The following is an 18,912-nucleotide window of genomic DNA, read 5'->3' as shown; positions in this document are numbered from 1 at the left end:
TGCAATTGGTTAGTGGTCCAGAATCAAATTAATTATTTATCGTCAATGTGATAGGAAAAAACAGAGCTGATGGCAGAAAATAAAATATTCGGACAAAGAAAAATCTCAAAGAAACTTTTGGCTTAGGGTTGCATTAAAAAGAAATGTTGGAATTCTTGAACACCATGGGCTGGATGTAATGTAATGCGAGTTGTACAATGTAATGGGGTGCGAGGTTTTAGAAAAAAATTAAATTTGCATGCAATATTTAGAGTTTCATTATGTGAGTCGCACAGTGTGAAAGAAAGTCATACAGATGGGGCAGGTCCCATCTTGGCAGGGGATGGCGATGGCGACGCCAGCCGCCATCCCCCGCCAGCGCCATCTGCATAACGAGAAGGGGACGCGCGCGCATGAGAGGCGCGTGTGTTTCCTTCCAACGGCGATTCGAGACGCACTGCCGGCTTGTTGGCGGTAACCCGGGGTCCCCGCCGCCTGCCCGCACCCCCCCCTAACCCTGTCCGTCTCCCTGAGGCGGAGACGGACAGGGTTCCCGCCGCGCGTGAGACGCACGTGCGTCTCAGTCAGATGGTGAGGCAGGCCGCTGGCGGATCGCCAGCGCTGACGTTCTGGCGATTCGCCAGCAAGGAAGAGGCCTGCCCCATCTGTATATTGGCACACAAAAGTCCACTGATTTATGCATCACATAGTCTATATAAACCTCTGTCATCCTCTATAAACCTCTGTCATCCATTTTGTGCTAATACAGGAAGTAAAGCATTTTGGGAAGAAGTACAGGAGTTTCAGTGTGAGAGAGGGCCATTTGTTTGGTAAGTGTCAGTACCAGCATGGCTTCAAGACCAAAAAGAAGGGAGGAGGTTGTGATGCAGCCAATGGTGCAAGTAAGGGGGTATGGCATACCTGTAAGAAATATATTGCTGGTATGCCGTACCGCTTCCCCCCGACCCACAGCCACTGCTTTGGCACGCCGACTCACCCGGCAGAATGATGTGACAACAGCGGTGCAGAGAGTGGTGGACTGCCCGGCTGTCTTCTGAACAAGTCCACAGCTATTTGTAATATCCAGCCAATGGGAGCTGCTCCCCAGCCAATAGGAGCTGCTCCTGATTGGCTGCTGGGCAGAGAGCTGCCCAGCTGCCAAATCACTTTCATTCTGCTGGGCTCGCGGCTGTCACCGTGAGCCTCACTCCCCCTGGCAATGAGCATGAACCACCTGGCATTGAGAAAAAACTCCTAGCAATGAGCATGTGGGCAAGAGGCACTTATGTGGCATTATTATGTAATAAGCATCACGGTGTAAGAGACTTAATATACACATGCGCAGAGCATCAGAACCCGTAGCAAATACGTCGGGGACCGATCGGACCTGAATCAGGCCCTAGGTGTTGGCTACACTGAACTATCTAGCCATTTTTTAAATATACTATTTTATGAATAGAAACATAGAAACATAGAATTTGACGGCAGATAAGAACCACTTGGCCCATCTAGTCTGCCCCTTTTTTTAAACATGTTACCTCAAACCATATTTGATCCTTATTTTTTTGTAAGGATATCAATATGCTTATCCCAAGCATGTTAAAATTGTACTACTGTATTTGCGTCTACCACCTCTGTTGGGAGGCTATTCCACTTATCTACTACTCTTTCTGTGAAAAAATTCTCTCACATTTCCCCTGAATCTTCCTCCCTCTAGTTTCAGTGCATGTCCTCGTGTTCTGTTGCTGCTCTTCCTGTGAAGAATGTCTCCCACCTGTACCTTGTTAAAGCCCTTGATATATTTGAAAGTTTCTATCATGTCCCCCCTTTCCCTTCTCTGCTCTAAAGTATACATATCAAGATCTTTTAGTCTTTCCTGGTATGTTTTGTGATGTAGGCCATGCACCATTTTAGTTGCTCTTTTTTGTACAGTCTCTAATGTATTTATATCCTTCTGGAGATATGGCCTCCAGAACTGAACACAATACTCTAGGTGAGGTCGTACCAATGACCTATACAGTGGCATTATTACTTCTTTCTTTCTACTGCTGATACCTCTCCCTATGCAACCAAGCATCTGACTTGCCTTCTTCATTGCTTTGTTACATTGCCTACCTGCTTTTAAGTCCCCTGAAATAGTGACACCTAGATCCCTCTCTTCCTCAGTAGTTTCCATTATAGTGCCATTTATACTATATTGAGTCTTTGGATTTCTGTCCCAAGACCCAAGTGCATGATTTTGCATTTTTTGGCATTAAACTGTAGTTGCCATTCTCTTGACCATTTCTCTAATCTGCCTAGATCCTCAATCATTTGTTTTACCCCTCCTGGTGTGTCTACCCTGTTGCATACCTTTGTGTCATCTGCAAAAAGGCACATTTTACCCTCAATTCCATTTGCAATATCACCAATAAAGATATTAAAAAGCACCAGTCCAAGTACAGATACCTGGGGTACTCCACTTGTAACCTTTCCCTCCTTTGACTGTACTCCGTTTACTACAACTCTCTGTTTTCTGTCCTGCAACCACGCTCTTATCCATTCAACTATCTTAGAATCCAATCCCAAGCTTTCAAGTTTATTTAACAGTCTGCGATGTGGGACAGTGTCAAAAGCTTTACTAAAGTCTAGATAAGCTACATCTACAGCCCCACCTTGATCTATTACTTTAGTCACCCAGTCAAAAAAGTCAATAAGATTTGTTTGACATGGATCTTCCCCCAGTAAACCCATGCTGTTTTGGATCCTGTAAATTGCTGGTTTTGAGATATTCTACAACTCTTTGTTTTAAGAGTGTTTCCATCAATTTCCCTACTACTGATGTAAGGCTCACTGGTCGATAGTTGCTTACCTCTTCCTTGCTTCCACTTTTGTGCAGTGGGACTACATTAGCTGTTTTCCAGTCCTCTGGGATTACTCCAGTAGCTAGTGACTGGTTGAATAATTCTGTTATTGGTTTTACATGCTCCCCTTTAAGCTCTTTTAGTATCCTTGGATGTATCCCATCTGGCCCCATTGATTTATCCACTTTCAGTTTTGAGAGTTCTGTGAGGACTTTCTCCTCTGTAAATGTACTTGTCTCTCCCTCAGTTTTCTGACTATACTTGTAACTTAACTGTGGCCCTTCCCCTCTCTTTCAGCAGTGAATACTGAGCAGAAATAATTATTAATATTATCTGCTATTACATTGTCCCCCTCAAGAAAACTTCCACTCTCTGTCTTCAGTCTAATTATTCCACTTTTTGTTTTTCTCCTGTCACTTATATACCTAAAAAAAGTTTTCCCCCCTTTACCCACTGACTGGGCCATTTTCTCTTCAGCCTGTGCTTTTGCACATCTGATTACCTTCTTAGCCTCCTTCTGTCTAACAAGATACACCTCTTTGTCCTCATTCTTCTGCGTCTGCTTAAATTTCTTAAAGGCCAACTTTTTTGCTTTCACAATACTTGCTACTTCTTTTGCAAACCACAATGGCTTTCTTTTTCTTGTGTTTTTCCTAACTCTTTTGACACAAAGTTCTGTTGCTTTTAGAATTGCACTTTTTAATTTTTCCCACTTATCCTGCACTCCTTCCAAGTTCTTCCACTCTGCCAAAGAATCCCTTACAGAGTTTCCCATCTCTACAAAATCAGCCTTCCTAAAATCTAACACCTTTGTTTTTGTGTGCGATGAGTCAGTCTCTGTCTTTATTTTGAACCATACTGCTTTATGGTCACTGGATCACAGATTTTCACCCACATTTATGTCAGATATTCTGTCACCATTTGTAAGTATTAAGTCTAATATTGCGTCCTTACGAGTGGGCTCCCTCACCAATTGCTGGAATAGAATAGCATGACTACTGTAAGAGCATGTTTTTTTGGTCTGATGTGACATATGTTGTGTCAAAATAATAAACTTTTTGTAATAAAAAATAAATAAAAAATATGCTTTAAGATGTAAGTCGCTAAAGAGGAGATTTAGCAAAGCTTGGAAACATATAAAGAACAAACCAATCAGCTTCTAACTAGATGTGTTTGGAAAAATGACAGCAGCTGATTGGTTTGTATTTTATCACTCTCCAATTAGTCCCAGGGTTTCAGGCTTGGGCAAAAGCGCCAGAATTCATGGCCGGAGCTATTTAATAAAACTGCTGTTGCACTGCATGCTCTAAACTATTAATGTTGCATACAATGTTAAGTAAAGGAATTTCCCCGTGTTAAGCCACAGAGGGTGCCTTTTTTGTGGAAGCTATTGAAGCTGCTAGGTAATTTCACCCTCTGTCTCTTAATTAGCTGGCATAAGCAATTAGCCAATTCCTCCCCAAGCTTTGATAAATCTCCCTTTAAGTTGATGTAATGCAGTAGATTTCACATTATTAATGCATTACCCGGTGGAAAAGTCCTAGCATGGCGCCCCCGATTTTGATCGAAGTGCATCTTATCCAATCGCATCGCATCCAATATGCACCCCCATTGTCAACGCCACCCCCACTCTATCAATGCCAACCCGAAATGTGGCAAGCGCAGCGAGCCCGCGAGGGGCGGCGGTACGCGTCCTCAGACCTTTTCATACTCCCACGATCCATGTCGGCGTGGAGTTGATCTTAGATAGTGTGGCGAGCGCAGCGAGCCACCGAGACCAAAGCATGCCGAGCCCCGCGAGGGGACACGGATTATTTTACATGTATTCCGCATGCGCTTGGCACGCTTCGGGCTCGCTGCGCTCGCCACACTATCTAAAATCAACTCCACGCCGACGTCGATAGTGGGGGTATGAAAAGGTCGGAGGATGTGTAGCGCTGCGCTCACCACGCTTCATCCCCGATGTTCGGGGTTTGCACAGACGCAAACCCTGGGCACGAACGGCTTCGCCGAGTTTCACACTCGCCGGGCCTTCCACTCAAAGGGGTGGGAAGGGGGTGGGCAGAGGGCAGCCCGTAAAAATGCTGGGTGTTCCCCTGCTTTGGGCCCGCCCCAAATTCAGCGATCTGTCTAGACTGACTTTTATTAGCGAACGACACAAAAATATTTAGATGGTGAGCGACCATCTAATGATTTTTGGGCCGTGCGGCCACCTGCAAGGGAATGTGTTAGCGCACACATCCCCTTGCATGCTACCAAGGGGATACGCGCCATGGGGGGGGGGGGGGTGCTTCGGCCGGGCGGCATTTACCTGTTTGTTAGGCTGTGATTACATGCATATTTTGTTGCTGTGCAGCACAACCAATGGTCGATATATTTAAAGATATATTGGCGCATCTGCCAGTGTTTTTGATGGTCCGCCGACCAGCCAAACACTTGCTGTAGGGGCTGTCACAGCTGGGCCAGCTGGATGAGAGCACCGACACACTGAGCGGCCAATCGGTAGGTGTGTGTACATAACTGAATCAGCTGCACTGCCAACACCTGTCTGTCTGGTGTGTACTCATCATGAGCAATCCTTAAAAAGGCATATTTATTAAATGTGCATATATATTATTTCAGTCATTCATATCAATCCCCTCAGAGTATATAATCTATGTCACCTATCACATGGAAACAAATTCTCATAGGAATTCCTTTCTGCCAGGAGCCAATTAACTTACTAGTATGATTTTGGATAGTGGAAAGAAACCAGAACACCCAGTGATCATACAAACTCCACACAGATAGAGCCTTGGTCAGGATATTTAGTCATGACTTCAGGGCTGAGAGGTAGTTATGCATACCATTTCACTAACTGTGCTGCCGGTGGTTATACAGTATCAGCATTTTGTATGAAAACACAACAGCTACATAGGGGATGTTAACTGACCGACAAACTGATTGATTAAGCTCAGTGAAGTGATAAAGTGTATTTTCTTTATCACCGGCCAATAAGCTCCTAATTGTGAAGTTACAGGCTTGGTTTGAAAAATGACAGATAGGAGCTGATTGGCTGTGATAAAAACCAGACACTTTATCACTTCACTGAGCTTAATAAATCTACTCCTCAGTAACTATGGGTAAGCTGGTGATGGATTCCAGATACACTGGTCCGTTAATTTCTGTTTGTATATTTATATATTTTTTTATAATCTTAACCTGATACAGAAAATGCTTGCACATATTTACAATGAGAAAATAATATTTTTTTTTCTCCAGATGGAGCCAGCTTTAACTTTGCCCGGCGCTCGCCACGTGCACCGGCGATAGGGACTGGGACGCGTGTGTATATCTCACGCACACGCGCCTCCCAGTATAATGGCAGTTGGGCAGCGTCTCCCTGTCCGTCTCTTCTTCATGGAGACGCTGCACAGTTCGGGGGGGGTCGGGGCGGCGAGGGGAACTGCGGTGGCGACGGGAACCCCCGGCAGGCTCCGTTGCCACGGGACGCACGAGCGCACCCCTGGTGGTAGCCGGCCCCTGCAACGATGAAGAGGGCTACATCTGTATGTAACTCCACAGGATTACTGATTTAAACCTTTGGTAAAGCCCTTTTCATTTGATTATCACACTATAGCTATAATTATATTCTAATAATATATTCTGTGCCTCTTCTGCAAGAGTTAAAAAAAATGTAAAAAAAATTAACAAAATTAAATCTTAAAAGAAATACAACCATATGCTATGTGTAATTTTGCCTGAGGTATATTTACACAGTTAAACGTGCCGAGTAAGTAAAATGTGGCTTAAAGCCTTTCCTTCCTCTAACGTTGCCTGCAGCCAGCTAGGCAAACAAAATGTAGAGTGTTAACAAAGTGGCAAACTACTTTGTTAAATACTATACTATGTTTTATTAGCTGGCTACAGGCAATATAGTGGAACTTGATCATTACTCTAAAAAAGAAAAACAACATAATGACTAAATACAATATCAAAACAAACATTTGTTTATAAAAAATCCTATGCACTTTTTAGAGTGTTTAGGACTTTGCTTACCTTCTGGTGAAGAGCCAGGTTTTTGAGAATATGTTGAACTACTTTTGCTCTTTTTGCTGCCATCACTGCTCACAGATAAGCTGGACTGGATCTTCCGATGCATTTTCTGAGAAACGGGAGCTGATAACTTTCTGTGATCCGCAGCAACATGTTTGACCCCATTGTGGATTCCATTGATATTACTCAGACCTACATGACCATTTTGTATCTTGCCAGTTTCTTCCTCGCTCTGTTCCCGTGCTGAAGTATTTGGCTGAGGCAAGCTCTGAGGTTGGGCTTAAACATAAAGAAAAGAGAAAGAGATGAAAAGATTAAACAGAATTCTCTAAAACCACAGCCAGAGGAAATAGGCTGAAATATATTTTAGAAAGAAAATAAGACAGGAATGTTCTTGGGGGGAAGAGATACTTCGAGCATCCTTATGTCTGTAGATGCACATCTTTTCACATACCCATGTATGTAAATAAAATCTACTACACGCTACAGGATTGTGATTCTAAAACTCAAGAAAAATAAAAACAAAACAACACTGCTTATTTACTATCCAACATTACTAAATTATTAAAGGGGCATATTTATTCAATATTGGAATTTAGGACTGATTATTATTAATTATTTTCACTGCTTAAGTAATACACAAAAGCATTACTACTGACATTCAAAGGACAGGAGAATCAAAAGGAACATCGTAAAGCAATGAGTTAGAAGTGATGATACTGTGCGTATATGGTAATCAGTCCGTGCATGTACTGTATGAGTGGCCATTGCAGAGGAGGGATCCCGAGGCTAACTTTCACAGAAAATGCTGCTTAGTGTAGCCCACAAGCTGCAATGGTGAATACTATCGGAGGATGTCATTAGCTCCTTGGACCAAAACTATGTGGGTTGCTTTTGCGACCAAAGATGTGGGAAGGAAACACATACTGTATTTCCCAATCTGTTGCGGCCCCCCTCACATACAGTACATCCAGGTGATACTTACTAATGTGTAGCTTCCGGCTTTTTGGGGGATATCACACAAATATTACCAAAAATGATAGGAAATTAAATGCGCTAAAATTGTTTACTGGCAGATATAGGGGGGTATTCAATCCCCGCCACTATTTCCGATGGGGGAAATAGAAGCGGGCTCCTATTCAATGCAGGCCTGTTTTGTTGAATACGGCCGTGAATTGTCACGATCCTGGACGAATCTTGACAATCCACAGCCGTTTATGCAGACACGCCCCTTTTTGCTGATAGCCAAACAGGACATTAAATCCTGCCTGGCGATATGCTGTCGAGCAAAACAAAAATGGGCCAGGGTCCCTTTGAGTGCTAACATCTTTGAGAGCGGTCTTCAAAATACCCGATAAAGATTGCAGCGTCACATTTGTTATATAAATTCAAATAAAAATGTTGTGTAAAAAAATGATTATATTTCTTATATAAAAGGTAAACAATACAGGTCATTATGATGAATAAAAATGTTTGCTTGCCAATTTTCACACCTATTTTGACAAATTCACTTGGCACTAAAAGGGTTAAAATGATTTAAAAAAAAAACAACAATAAAATGAGATTAAAAGGAGACATTTCAAGATAGGCAAGACTAGACAAAACTAATTTAGCTGCAATGTGATCCATTTTATTATACAAGACTGCAGGTGCCTTTTTTTTTTGTCAAACATCAAACAAACATCTGTAAAGGTAATTAGCATTTAGGGAATATACTTAGAATCGTCTTGGGTTGAATTTACAAATCTCCCAAACAAAAAATCGCAAAATTTGATTTGATTTGTGCTGATGTCGCTATTTTTGAATGGGAAGCCACTTTAGAAATAGCACTCGAATGAGTTGCAGTAAAAGTCACATTTAAAATCATACTAGAATGCCTCAGAAGCCATATGCCAGCACAAACCAACTAATGACTCAATTTGCATCACTCAAATTGCTACAGTGACATCTCCATGTTGTTTAAAAAGCACGCCAGATGTGGAGAAGGTGCCTGTGCAGCAGCCTATGACTGACACAGAGTGGCATGATAAAAAGGAGGACGATGATGATGTGTCTGTGCCATTGGGTAAGACTAAGGGCTGTATTCAATGTGGCCGGCGTACTCAAGGCGGAGATCGCTTGTTTTCGGCAATCCCCGCCATTCAACCCTCGCGCTGGCCGCTCACCATATTCAATGCACAGCAAGTATATGCGGCCGCTAAAACAGCGAGGTTCCTGGCTAATGCAGGGATCCCGCTGCATTTTGCCTCAAGCCTTCGCTGTTTTAGCAGCCAGATACGCCATTTCACCCTCGCTCCAAAAACCTAGCAAGGGGGAAACGGCATGTGCAGGGGGTTAGTTGAATACTGACCCTGCGAGCTGTGACAAGGAGCAGGCAGTACTGCTTGCTGTCACAGCTCACAGAAGGCATTGATTACACCCCAAATAGTGGCCACAATGTGTGGTTCACTTATGAAGAAAATGTGGCCCCATTCAAGGGAGTCATGCAGCATTATGACTACCTGTTTGGCTACTACTCCTCCAGGACAAGTAGCTGAAAGAAGGGTACCTTTTGGAAGAAAATCATGTGGGGATCAACTGCGCCAGCATACTGGCGTGTACTCTGAAGGTGTCCAAAAATAAATAAATTGCATCAAATGTGTAAAAATAAAAAAATAATGCATAGTCAGGATAAAACAGGCACAGTGGCACTGGCTCCTCCTTCCAACAGTATGGAGTATGAAGAGCCACTTCAGGTGATAATTCCTGCATAAGTGATTGAGAAGCTCCATGTGCTGGACACCTACACATTGGTGGAAAAACTGGGGTGGTGATTTAAGAACACGCATTCTTGCCCTAGATGGTCTCAACTCAATGGGAGAAATTTACTAAGTGAATTTGTAAAAAATAGGTGTAGTCGTATGGAGAAATACACCTATTTTAAACACATTCGTATTTTCGGGATTTACTATCCCGAAAATACGGCAATTCGTACACCTATGGATGGGACATTCGTATTTGTATTTACAAATACGAATGTCTACACCATCGATAGGATACGACAGGAATCACCATTCAAAACAATGGTGGTTCCCGATTTACTAAGCGGCCGTATTTGGCAGAAGCCTGCACGGATCAGTCAGATCCGTGCAGGCTTCAGTGTTAAAAAATAGAGAAATAAATAAATAAAAAAACAGCGCCCCCCCCCCTCACACAGCTGTAACCAGCACAAGGCTGAAGGAGCCGGGGCCGGAAATTAAAAATCAAATAGGGGTTCCCCGATTTTTAACAACCAGCCCCAGGCTCCAGCTCCGGGGCTGGTTCACAAAATAGGGGGGACAAAATGAGTAGGGGTCCCCCGTATTTTAAGAACCAGCCCCAGGCCAAACAAGCCAACAGGGTAATGCCACAGCCGGGGGGAGACATTTTATACAAGCCCCCCCGGCCAAAGCATTAGCCCCCTGACCGGTCAACCTGGCCAGGGACCCTTTATTGGGGGGTCCCCACTCCCCCAGGGCCCCTGGCCAGGCTGACCGGTCAGGGGGTTAATGCTTTGGCCTGGAGGACTTGTATAAAAAGTCTCCCCCAGGTTGTGGCATTACCCTGCTGCCTGGTTTGGCCTGGGGCTGGTTCTAAAAATACAAGGGACCCCTACTCATTTTGTCCCCCGTATTTTTGGAACCAACCCCGGAACTGGAGCCTGGGGCTGGTTGTTAAAAATCAGGGAACCCCTATTTGTCGGGTTCCCTGATTTTTAATTACCGGCCCCGACTCCTTCAGCCTGGTGCTGGTTACAGCTATGGGGGACCCAACGCCAGTTTTTTATTTATGTCTTTATTTCTCTATTTTTTTTACACACTGCAGCCTGCACGGATATGACTGATCCGTGCAGACTGCCTCCTCAAATTCGTATTAGCGGCCGTATATACGGCCAGCTAATACGAATTTATACGCCATCGGAGGGTTACAAAGCAGTCGTATTTGACTGCTTTGTAAATCCCCCTACGGAACACGACTTAGCATACGCCCTATGCAGTCGTAGCCATTCGAATTAAGAATCCGAATGCAACTTTTTGCATTCGTATTCTTCCCCCAATGTGTCTATACAACCTAGAATATTTGCCATGCCTGCGATCCTATAAAAAGCTAATGCAACATCATGCCACTGTGGCACCTGGCTAAATAAGCAGATATAGGTGATGGGAAGGGTCTACATTTTGGCAAGTATTTGGCCTAGGTAGCATGAGAAGGTGGCTTTGGACATTCCTACCACCCTCCCTGTCACTGATTGAAAGTTTCAAGAAGTAAAGAAGTGCAGATGACCATACAGTGTCTGGCTCAAGGTGAGCATCGGCAGGATTATTCAGCTACAGATCTGTCTACATACATCTATCCCCAATGCATTATATATAACATATATATAACATATCAGTGTCGTGTGACAAGTGTGTGCGTCCACTGCCGAGAATTGGGTGCATGAGTGGCTCACATGCACGCACGTCCCATTCTCTGTGTACCTAGATGAATGGTGCACCAAGAGCGGTATAGATGAGAACTTGAGTAAGAGTAAGCAAGCGTTATCTATTTACACAAGACACCTTGGTTGAAATGTAATAGGATGAGAGAATCAGTAAGTGAGAGATTTGGTATGAAATCTCCAGTTTTTTTTAAAGCGGCAATCATTTACACTGCAAAACCAGTTTGATCTTGCAGTGTAAACGGTTTCCGCTTTATAAAAACTTGAGATTTCTTACCAAATCTCTCACTTACTGATTCTCTCATCCTATAACATTTCACCCCTTGTGCAATATTAGCATGTCTACACACAATAGCGCTGTCTAAAGTTGCAGTTGCATTTTGTACTACAGTAAAAATGTGAAAAAATCTGATTTGATTTAATTCAGATTTTTTTTTATTTAAAAGGAGAATTTCGTATTTAAATAGGATTTTTTTCTAATTTTTTTTAAATAAACGCTTTCACTTTAGAGGCTTACACCTCATGAATAGGAGATACTTGTCTTCAAACATGGATGGTGCAAATGGTTTCATGGATGCACGAAAGTTAACTGTCATAATTTGACGAAGATAATTTCCCCTGTACCTAGGATCAAGTAGATCAGCCAGCAAGTGGGCATCTGTGGGTGCAATTTTAGCTCTTGCCTTTGCCATATTTACTATGCTGTGGTGTCCACTCTTTTCAAGATCATCTAACAGCTTCTTCTTTCTTGTATGACCTCACTGATTATGCACCTACACGTCTCTCTCTCTTTCTGAGCAAAAGTTGTAGTTTTTAATGTTTTGCTTTAAATTGAAAATTGAATTGTTTGAGTTAAAATTGTTTGATTTAATTCATGCAACCTTGATTGAGTTCATCTCTAAATCAGTACCTTGATGCAGATGACCTGTAGAAAACACCCCTTAATACTGGACTTTAACGACTCTAATATACAGATTATCCAACAAAATGTAATCCTTATGCAGTATACATTATAAAAGCTATCAATATGCATTCTCTTTCTGAAAAAATAAAATAAAAATGTTTTTGCTAAACTACTGTAAGAAATGTGTTTCTGTCACTTACTACAGAGACATGAATATGAGTTGTTGAATAAAGTGTTACTGGAGAAAAAAAAACCTGTTTGACATAAAAGAAAGATTCCTTGCAATGACAAAACTTCTCCTAAGGGACTTTATTCCATAAACATTTTAGGCCTGATGCTGGACTTCAGAGCACTGAGTAATTGACTTTCTTTTCCACAACATGCCACTTGTAGAAAACTGAAGATAACTATTTTGTTACAGCTTTTCGTACTGTGTGTGTTATGTCTTCATTTTTCAAAATAAGATCTGTTTATCACTAGAGGGAATGTTCAAACTTTGAATAAACTGAAAAGAACTTACTGCTAAAACAAAACAAAGTAGTAATGTAGAGGAAAATGTGTTCTAATGGGCTAATGCAGGAATCTTATTAGACCAATGAATTTTCAGCTGAAAAAAGTTCCCAGATCCAGATGTTAAGAAGGTTCAGAAGGGCTGCTTATCATGGCTCACGCTTTGTGTGCCTATGATGTACAGTATGAAGCATAATCCCCGATAAGTGCTGGCATTGGGAAGATCAGCACCCCACATAGGATAGCTCCTGTCAATTTTATTAGCAGTGGTAAATTACCGCTGTGAATAGGATATTGCCTAACAGTGTTTATTCCCCATTCAGTAGTATAACTGAAAAAGGTAACCTAGTTTTTATTCAGTGACCTATATATAAAAATGTATGAGATTGTTGCCATTGGGTCACAAAATAGAATAGAATACAGTAATGTCAAGAAATTCTTTTGGTCTATTCTGACAAAATATGGTCAAAGGAAATAAAAAACCTCTGGTGCACAGACAGAAGATGGAGATGGTACTATAATCAAACCAACTTCTGTATATATCAAATTGCAATAAAATTAATAATAATTAATTGTCCTTTTACGATAATCAGAACATGCCAAATGTTGTACATACAGAATAATGGGCGTTATCAGTACCAATGCCTGTGGAACATTAATGATCTATTATTTTCAATATGTAGTCTTTCTTCAATGCACGGGACAGCTCTGAAAACTAGACTAAAGACCATTTGGCATTTTCAGAGGTGTAACTTGTGCAAATTCAGCTGTATTAGGAGAACAATGTTATCTTCAGTCAGAGATACAAAAGACATAATACAGTGTTGAACTTAGAAGTTGTTTTGAATTATTCATATTTTGCCTGTATATTCAAGAAATTTTTACAAACTCTGCATTTTATACTACATAATCACACACATTAAATGCACAAAGAAACTTTTTGACAAATCTTTTCTTTCAAAAAGTGGCATTTTTATGTTAACTTGAAACATTTGCTATATCATTCTTAAAAGACTATTCCCTTTTACAGGAGATCCCATTTTACACTCTTTCGTACAAGCAAAAAATTGTATTCTTACTATTCAGCAACCAATGCAATACATGTCAGAATGTAGAATACCAGCTGTGTGAACAGAGCATCCACAGCAAAGACAGGCTATACAGTACACTCTATTACAGAGAATTCACAATTTTCTACACATTATAAGAAAAGATTCCCATTTCACATTCACAATGAACAGTTTCAAATGTTTTATTAAAAAAAAGAGCTTTAAAAGAAAAATACAGTATACCCAGCTGATTTCAATATTTTATACTTCACTGACTATACAATTGGGATTAAGTATGTAGAATTAATTTAAAAGGCTCACTGTAGCCCTTTAAACGCTGTATGCCAGGTTCAAATCTGCCTCTCTTAAGCGGAATGTCACAATAGCAGACAAGAGGTAAATATTACGGTACACAGATATTTCTACCAAAGGCAATAAAGTAAACTGCTAATGTCACAAGCCACAATACTGAAAATTCATTATGACATTTTCCGTGTTCGTTAACAAATCAAACCTTTACTAAAGACTCACTTATTATGCAGTATACATATCCCCTACTCCATATTTTCATACAGAGGGTTTACCTTATATATTTTACTTTCATACAATTAGCTTTTCACCCACTGGGATTTATTTAAAATGTATACTTCCTGTTCTATTACTGGCACATTTATGCACCTCAATTTAGAGGGATGTGGTGTCACCATTTCACACTCCAGAACACTGTTTCTTTTTACAGACCCATAGCTGCCAAAATTTAAAATAGTTTCCAGAGACACTTAGCTGCTGAGGCGAGTCGGTGTATCAAAGGATGTCATGCGCGATACTGTCATGACAGACCTTGGAGCACTACAATCCCCATAATTTCATTTTACTGAATTATATTATAACATATTTTTTGTGCTTTTTAATACTCCCACATAACTGAACTCAAAAAAGCCCAAAGAATAAGAATAGATGGTAAGAATATCATCAAAAAAGAGGAATTGTATTGTGCATTTGGTAATACTGAAAGAGAGACACATTTAGAGGAAGAAAACCATCCATGAGCAATTTTCTATATATTGTAAATGTCCCCAAAAAAGGACAGTTGGCAATTAAACAGAACTGGTGTTATATTTTTATTTTCTGCACAAGTTCTCAGATGACTGCTCAGGCATGGATGGTAACTAAACTGGCATACGCAGGTAGTTGTACTCAAAGTAAAATCATGGAGTGTTTTCTATATTGACTATGGTGCAGGAAATAATAGGTTTTCTTTGTTTTAATTAAATTATTTTTTTTATTTTTTTTCCAATAAGTAAATTAATTTGTAGTACAGTACACTTAACAATGAATGAAGGTGACAGAATCTTTAAATTTACCGGATATTTTAAATGATGGTTTCCACTTTGTGCTCTGATGCTTTCAACTCTGTGAGTTAGACTAATTCTATTTTACTGTCCAAAGTATTTAGGCTATTGAACCAAGAGTGTGATCTTAGAGCAAGTTTAAACATCACTTCTGATTCCATTAAGAGTGTTCCAGATGTGATTTGCATACAAGAGACATCTTGGCAGCTACATAAACTCCTAGCTCTACAGAGGCCTTGGTGTGATGGGTGTGGAATATTCAGTTTCCACGGCACATAATTAAGGGAGGTGGTGTCTTTGAACTGAGTATGCTAATATTTCTCCCATCCAAGATTTTAAAACAGCCAATAATAGGTACAAGTGGGCTGAATCCAAACATACGTACAAGTATATTGCATTACTCATAACATTTAACCCTAATGTATACCATGCTGCATCACACACATATACTGCAAAAACCATTGGTCTACATTCTCATTGCCTGCTCCACATTTCCTATTTACCCATCATAGCCCTTTCATTCACCCTTCAATGTCATCTTAAATACTTACAATTTATTCTGATAAATTCTCTACTGCATACTCATGTACTGCTCAGGGGTTGGGTACGATTGATTGACGGTTTTGTCAGATAATAAACAGTTGACAAATGGTACCGGTATAGTCTAGCTGTGTTTTAACTTGTACTGGTTGCTGCAGTGCCTCCAGGGTCTACATCCTGGTCACAACAGTTATGTGAGGATCTCTGCCAATGATGACATCTCAGCAGCAGAATTCTAATGGGACTTTTACATTCCACCTGGTGTCTGTGAACCATTTTAACAATGTTGACATTTCCGATGTTAACATTGTAGTGTCAATGGGGCAGATGTATTAAGCCTTAACAAGAGATAAATGCAAGGTTGATAAAGAGAGATAAACGTCAAGCCAATCAGCTCCTTACTGACTTTTTTTCAAACACAGCCTGTAACACGGCATTTGGGATGTGATTAGCTGGATGTTTATCTCTCTTTGGGCGGGATGTTGTAACATCCGCGGCCCCCTTCGCCGGCTACCGCAATTTTAATAACGGCATATGCTGTAACATATGCCGTTATTAAGGCAAGGGACAGCTCTTGCGATAAGAGCTGTCCCTTGCGATGCGGTGCCGGCACTGGACTTCCGGGTCTGTGACCCAGGAGTCCATCTGCGCATACGCACACCCCGGCACCAGCCACAGGGCACGCTGGGACGGATCCCTCAAAAAGCGCTGCGGTAAGAAGCCCATAGGCTTCTGCAGGGAATCACCAGCTTTTGCTGGCGATTCCCTCCGCAGCGCTAACACTGCGGTGGGCTAATACAGCATACAGAAATGCGGTAAAAACCCAGATAACGGGTTTTTTACCGCATTTCTGTATTACAGAATCGCCCCCCCCCCCCCCCAATCACCCTTGAATTTATCTCTTGATAGGCTTAATACATCTGCCCCAATATTATGAATGTTGACATGGTTATGGTAAACCTTCTGACCAGATACTCTGCTCGGATAGTAAGTGAAACACTGCATCTCTGAGCATAGGGGTGTGGATGGCCTGATGATTTCTTGGAGTGGTAATAAATTATGGAGTCAGGTTAGATTAAATTTATAGCAAACAAACAGTTGTGAGTGCAATTTTTTAATAAATGTTACGGTTATCCAATGGAGTTGCACTATGTGCATTTGCTTTGAATCCACCCAGAGTGCAAGAAATAAACATGAGGGAGGAGCCAGTGCATCACAATTGGTTCCGTATAAGTCCTCAAAGCTGTTTGAATTGAACAAAATGTGAGTGCATACAGAGGAATAGAAAGTACATCCCATTTTAAAACATGATTGTGCACTATCTTGGTTTCATTTGAGTTTCAGAAAAAAAAGCACACCATCCTTCAAGTATTATAAAAAGGAAAGTACTATTATTTCATAAAGAGGTGGTGGGATAACTATCAGCAGCACACAACTGTTTGTTTGCTGTGTATTGTATTTGGGACTTGGTGTCGGCCCCAGTGTGATCACAGGCAGCAGTTTAAAAGGTTTTGCGCATTGTTTTACACATTTCTGCAAAAAACGTAGATTCAATTTATTTATTTAAAAATAAAGTAGGCTAATAAATTTCTTAAGGGCTACAATAATGTCCAAGGAGGGTTGTAGATTACCCCTGGGTCTTATATGGAGACCACTGGCCAAGATGTAATGTGATGAAATCTTCAGCTCTTCGTCTGATACACTATTATGGCCAGATGTACCAAGCTTCAAGTGATAAAATGGAGTGTGATAAACAGCCAAACAATCAGCTTCTACCTGTCATGTTACAGGCTGGGTTTGAAAAATAACAGGTAGGAGCTGATTGGCTGGCTGTTTATCACTCTCCATTTGATCACATTTGAAGCTTGATACATCTGGCTGAAACTCTGCAAAATTTCTTCCCAATCCCATTTTTGTCTATTTCCTTGCATCTAGTGAAGGATAGTGAGGGAATAATTGTGGTTTCATTATCATTATCCTGTCATCCTCACCTGTCCAAAGGGCAATCAGTGTAAGAAGGCTCCTGTCAAAGTGAACGGTGACTGTAGTAGGCCTGAAATCATTTCAAGAGTGAGTCAGAGTAAATCAGACAAGGGATTGGATATAGAGTAGATCATCTCTAGGCTCTGACATGCCAGTTTTCCTAATTCATGTCACTGACTGGAGCCTCGGATTTTGTTTGACAATAAGCAACAACTCACCAATATCAAAAAGATGCTCATTCATTTTATTTGTTTTAATGACAAATGGTAAGTTGCTATGATCGTGAAAGCTTTGAACACCTACTGTAAGTGAAGTGTATCTGTTACAAACGAAAATACATAATTTGTATAGAAACATTTTTATGAATCTAGTTACCAATAACTGAATGCACCACCCAAAAAAAAAATAGGGAAGCTAAAGATCATTGTTGAGTGAACAAAACCCAGGCCTGCAGAAGATCACGTCTTCTTTTAGAAGTTGGGCAGAATAAGTAATTAGTCATTGAGAGAGGGCAGTTTTATGAAGGGAAGAAAGCAGCTCAAAAGATATTTTGTGAAGTCATAGGGGTATATTCAATGCTGATCAGGCAAGCTATGACGATGAGCAGTGCCTATTGCTCGCTGTCATAGCCCACCCTCAGTATTTAACTGACCCCCTGCACTTGCCGTTTTCACTTCGCTATTTCTAAAAAGCAAGGTGGAAAAGGCATGTGCGTCCGGAAAAATGGTGAGGCTCGCGGCTATATGCATCTGGCCCGTTGCATTAGCCGTGAACCTCGCCATTCAGGGGAATCCGCGACTGTCCTTCAACGGTGAGGATTCGCCTGGAATGTAATATAAACTTAACTCTATGTAACTGAATGTAAAATAAAATTAACTGTAAATAAATACATTTCCTAAAGGTAATGTTATACACTATGGGGGTTATTCTGGTCCATTCGCACAGGGACCAACGGTGGGCGTTTGCGCATGTGCATTTCTGCACATGTGCATTCTCCGGGTGGTGCAGCCATGGCGAACAGACTGTTTGCCAGGTGCACGCACCTAAGGCTGCAGCCCGGGGGGGAGGGCATGGGGTGGCGGTGGATAGTTACGCTCACGGGAACACCACCAATGTGAACAAGTCATCATAACCCAACAGACCCCATACAAAATACAATCAATATAACTTAAGTACAACTTGTGTAAGTTTTCCTTGATTATTTACCCTATATTACTTTCAAAGTTGCTAATGTAATCTCTATTCATGAAACATGTTATGG

General features: G+C 41.2%; 1 protein-coding gene across 7 annotated transcripts in view; it reads right to left on the bottom strand.

Annotated features, from left to right (window-relative positions):
* MDFIC (MyoD family inhibitor domain containing) overlaps positions 1-18,912 on the bottom strand; it is a 162,884-nt gene that overhangs the window by 59,264 nt on the left and 84,708 nt on the right. For all 7 annotated transcript variants that reach the window (XM_083182781.1, XM_083182778.1, XM_083182780.1 and 4 more), the window contains one exon: positions 6,861-7,136. In XM_083182781.1, the coding sequence (XP_083038907.1) occupies positions 6,861-7,136 (276 nt within the window). The remainder of the gene's footprint in view (positions 1-6,860; positions 7,137-18,912) is intronic.

The sequence above is a fragment of the Crinia signifera genome, chromosome 4 (assembly GCF_055691185.1).
Source record: "Crinia signifera chromosome 4, ASM5569118v1, whole genome shotgun sequence".
Taxonomy (NCBI): Eukaryota; Metazoa; Chordata; class Amphibia; order Anura; family Myobatrachidae; genus Crinia; species Crinia signifera.
This window is presented reverse-complemented; position numbering and strand designations above follow the sequence as displayed.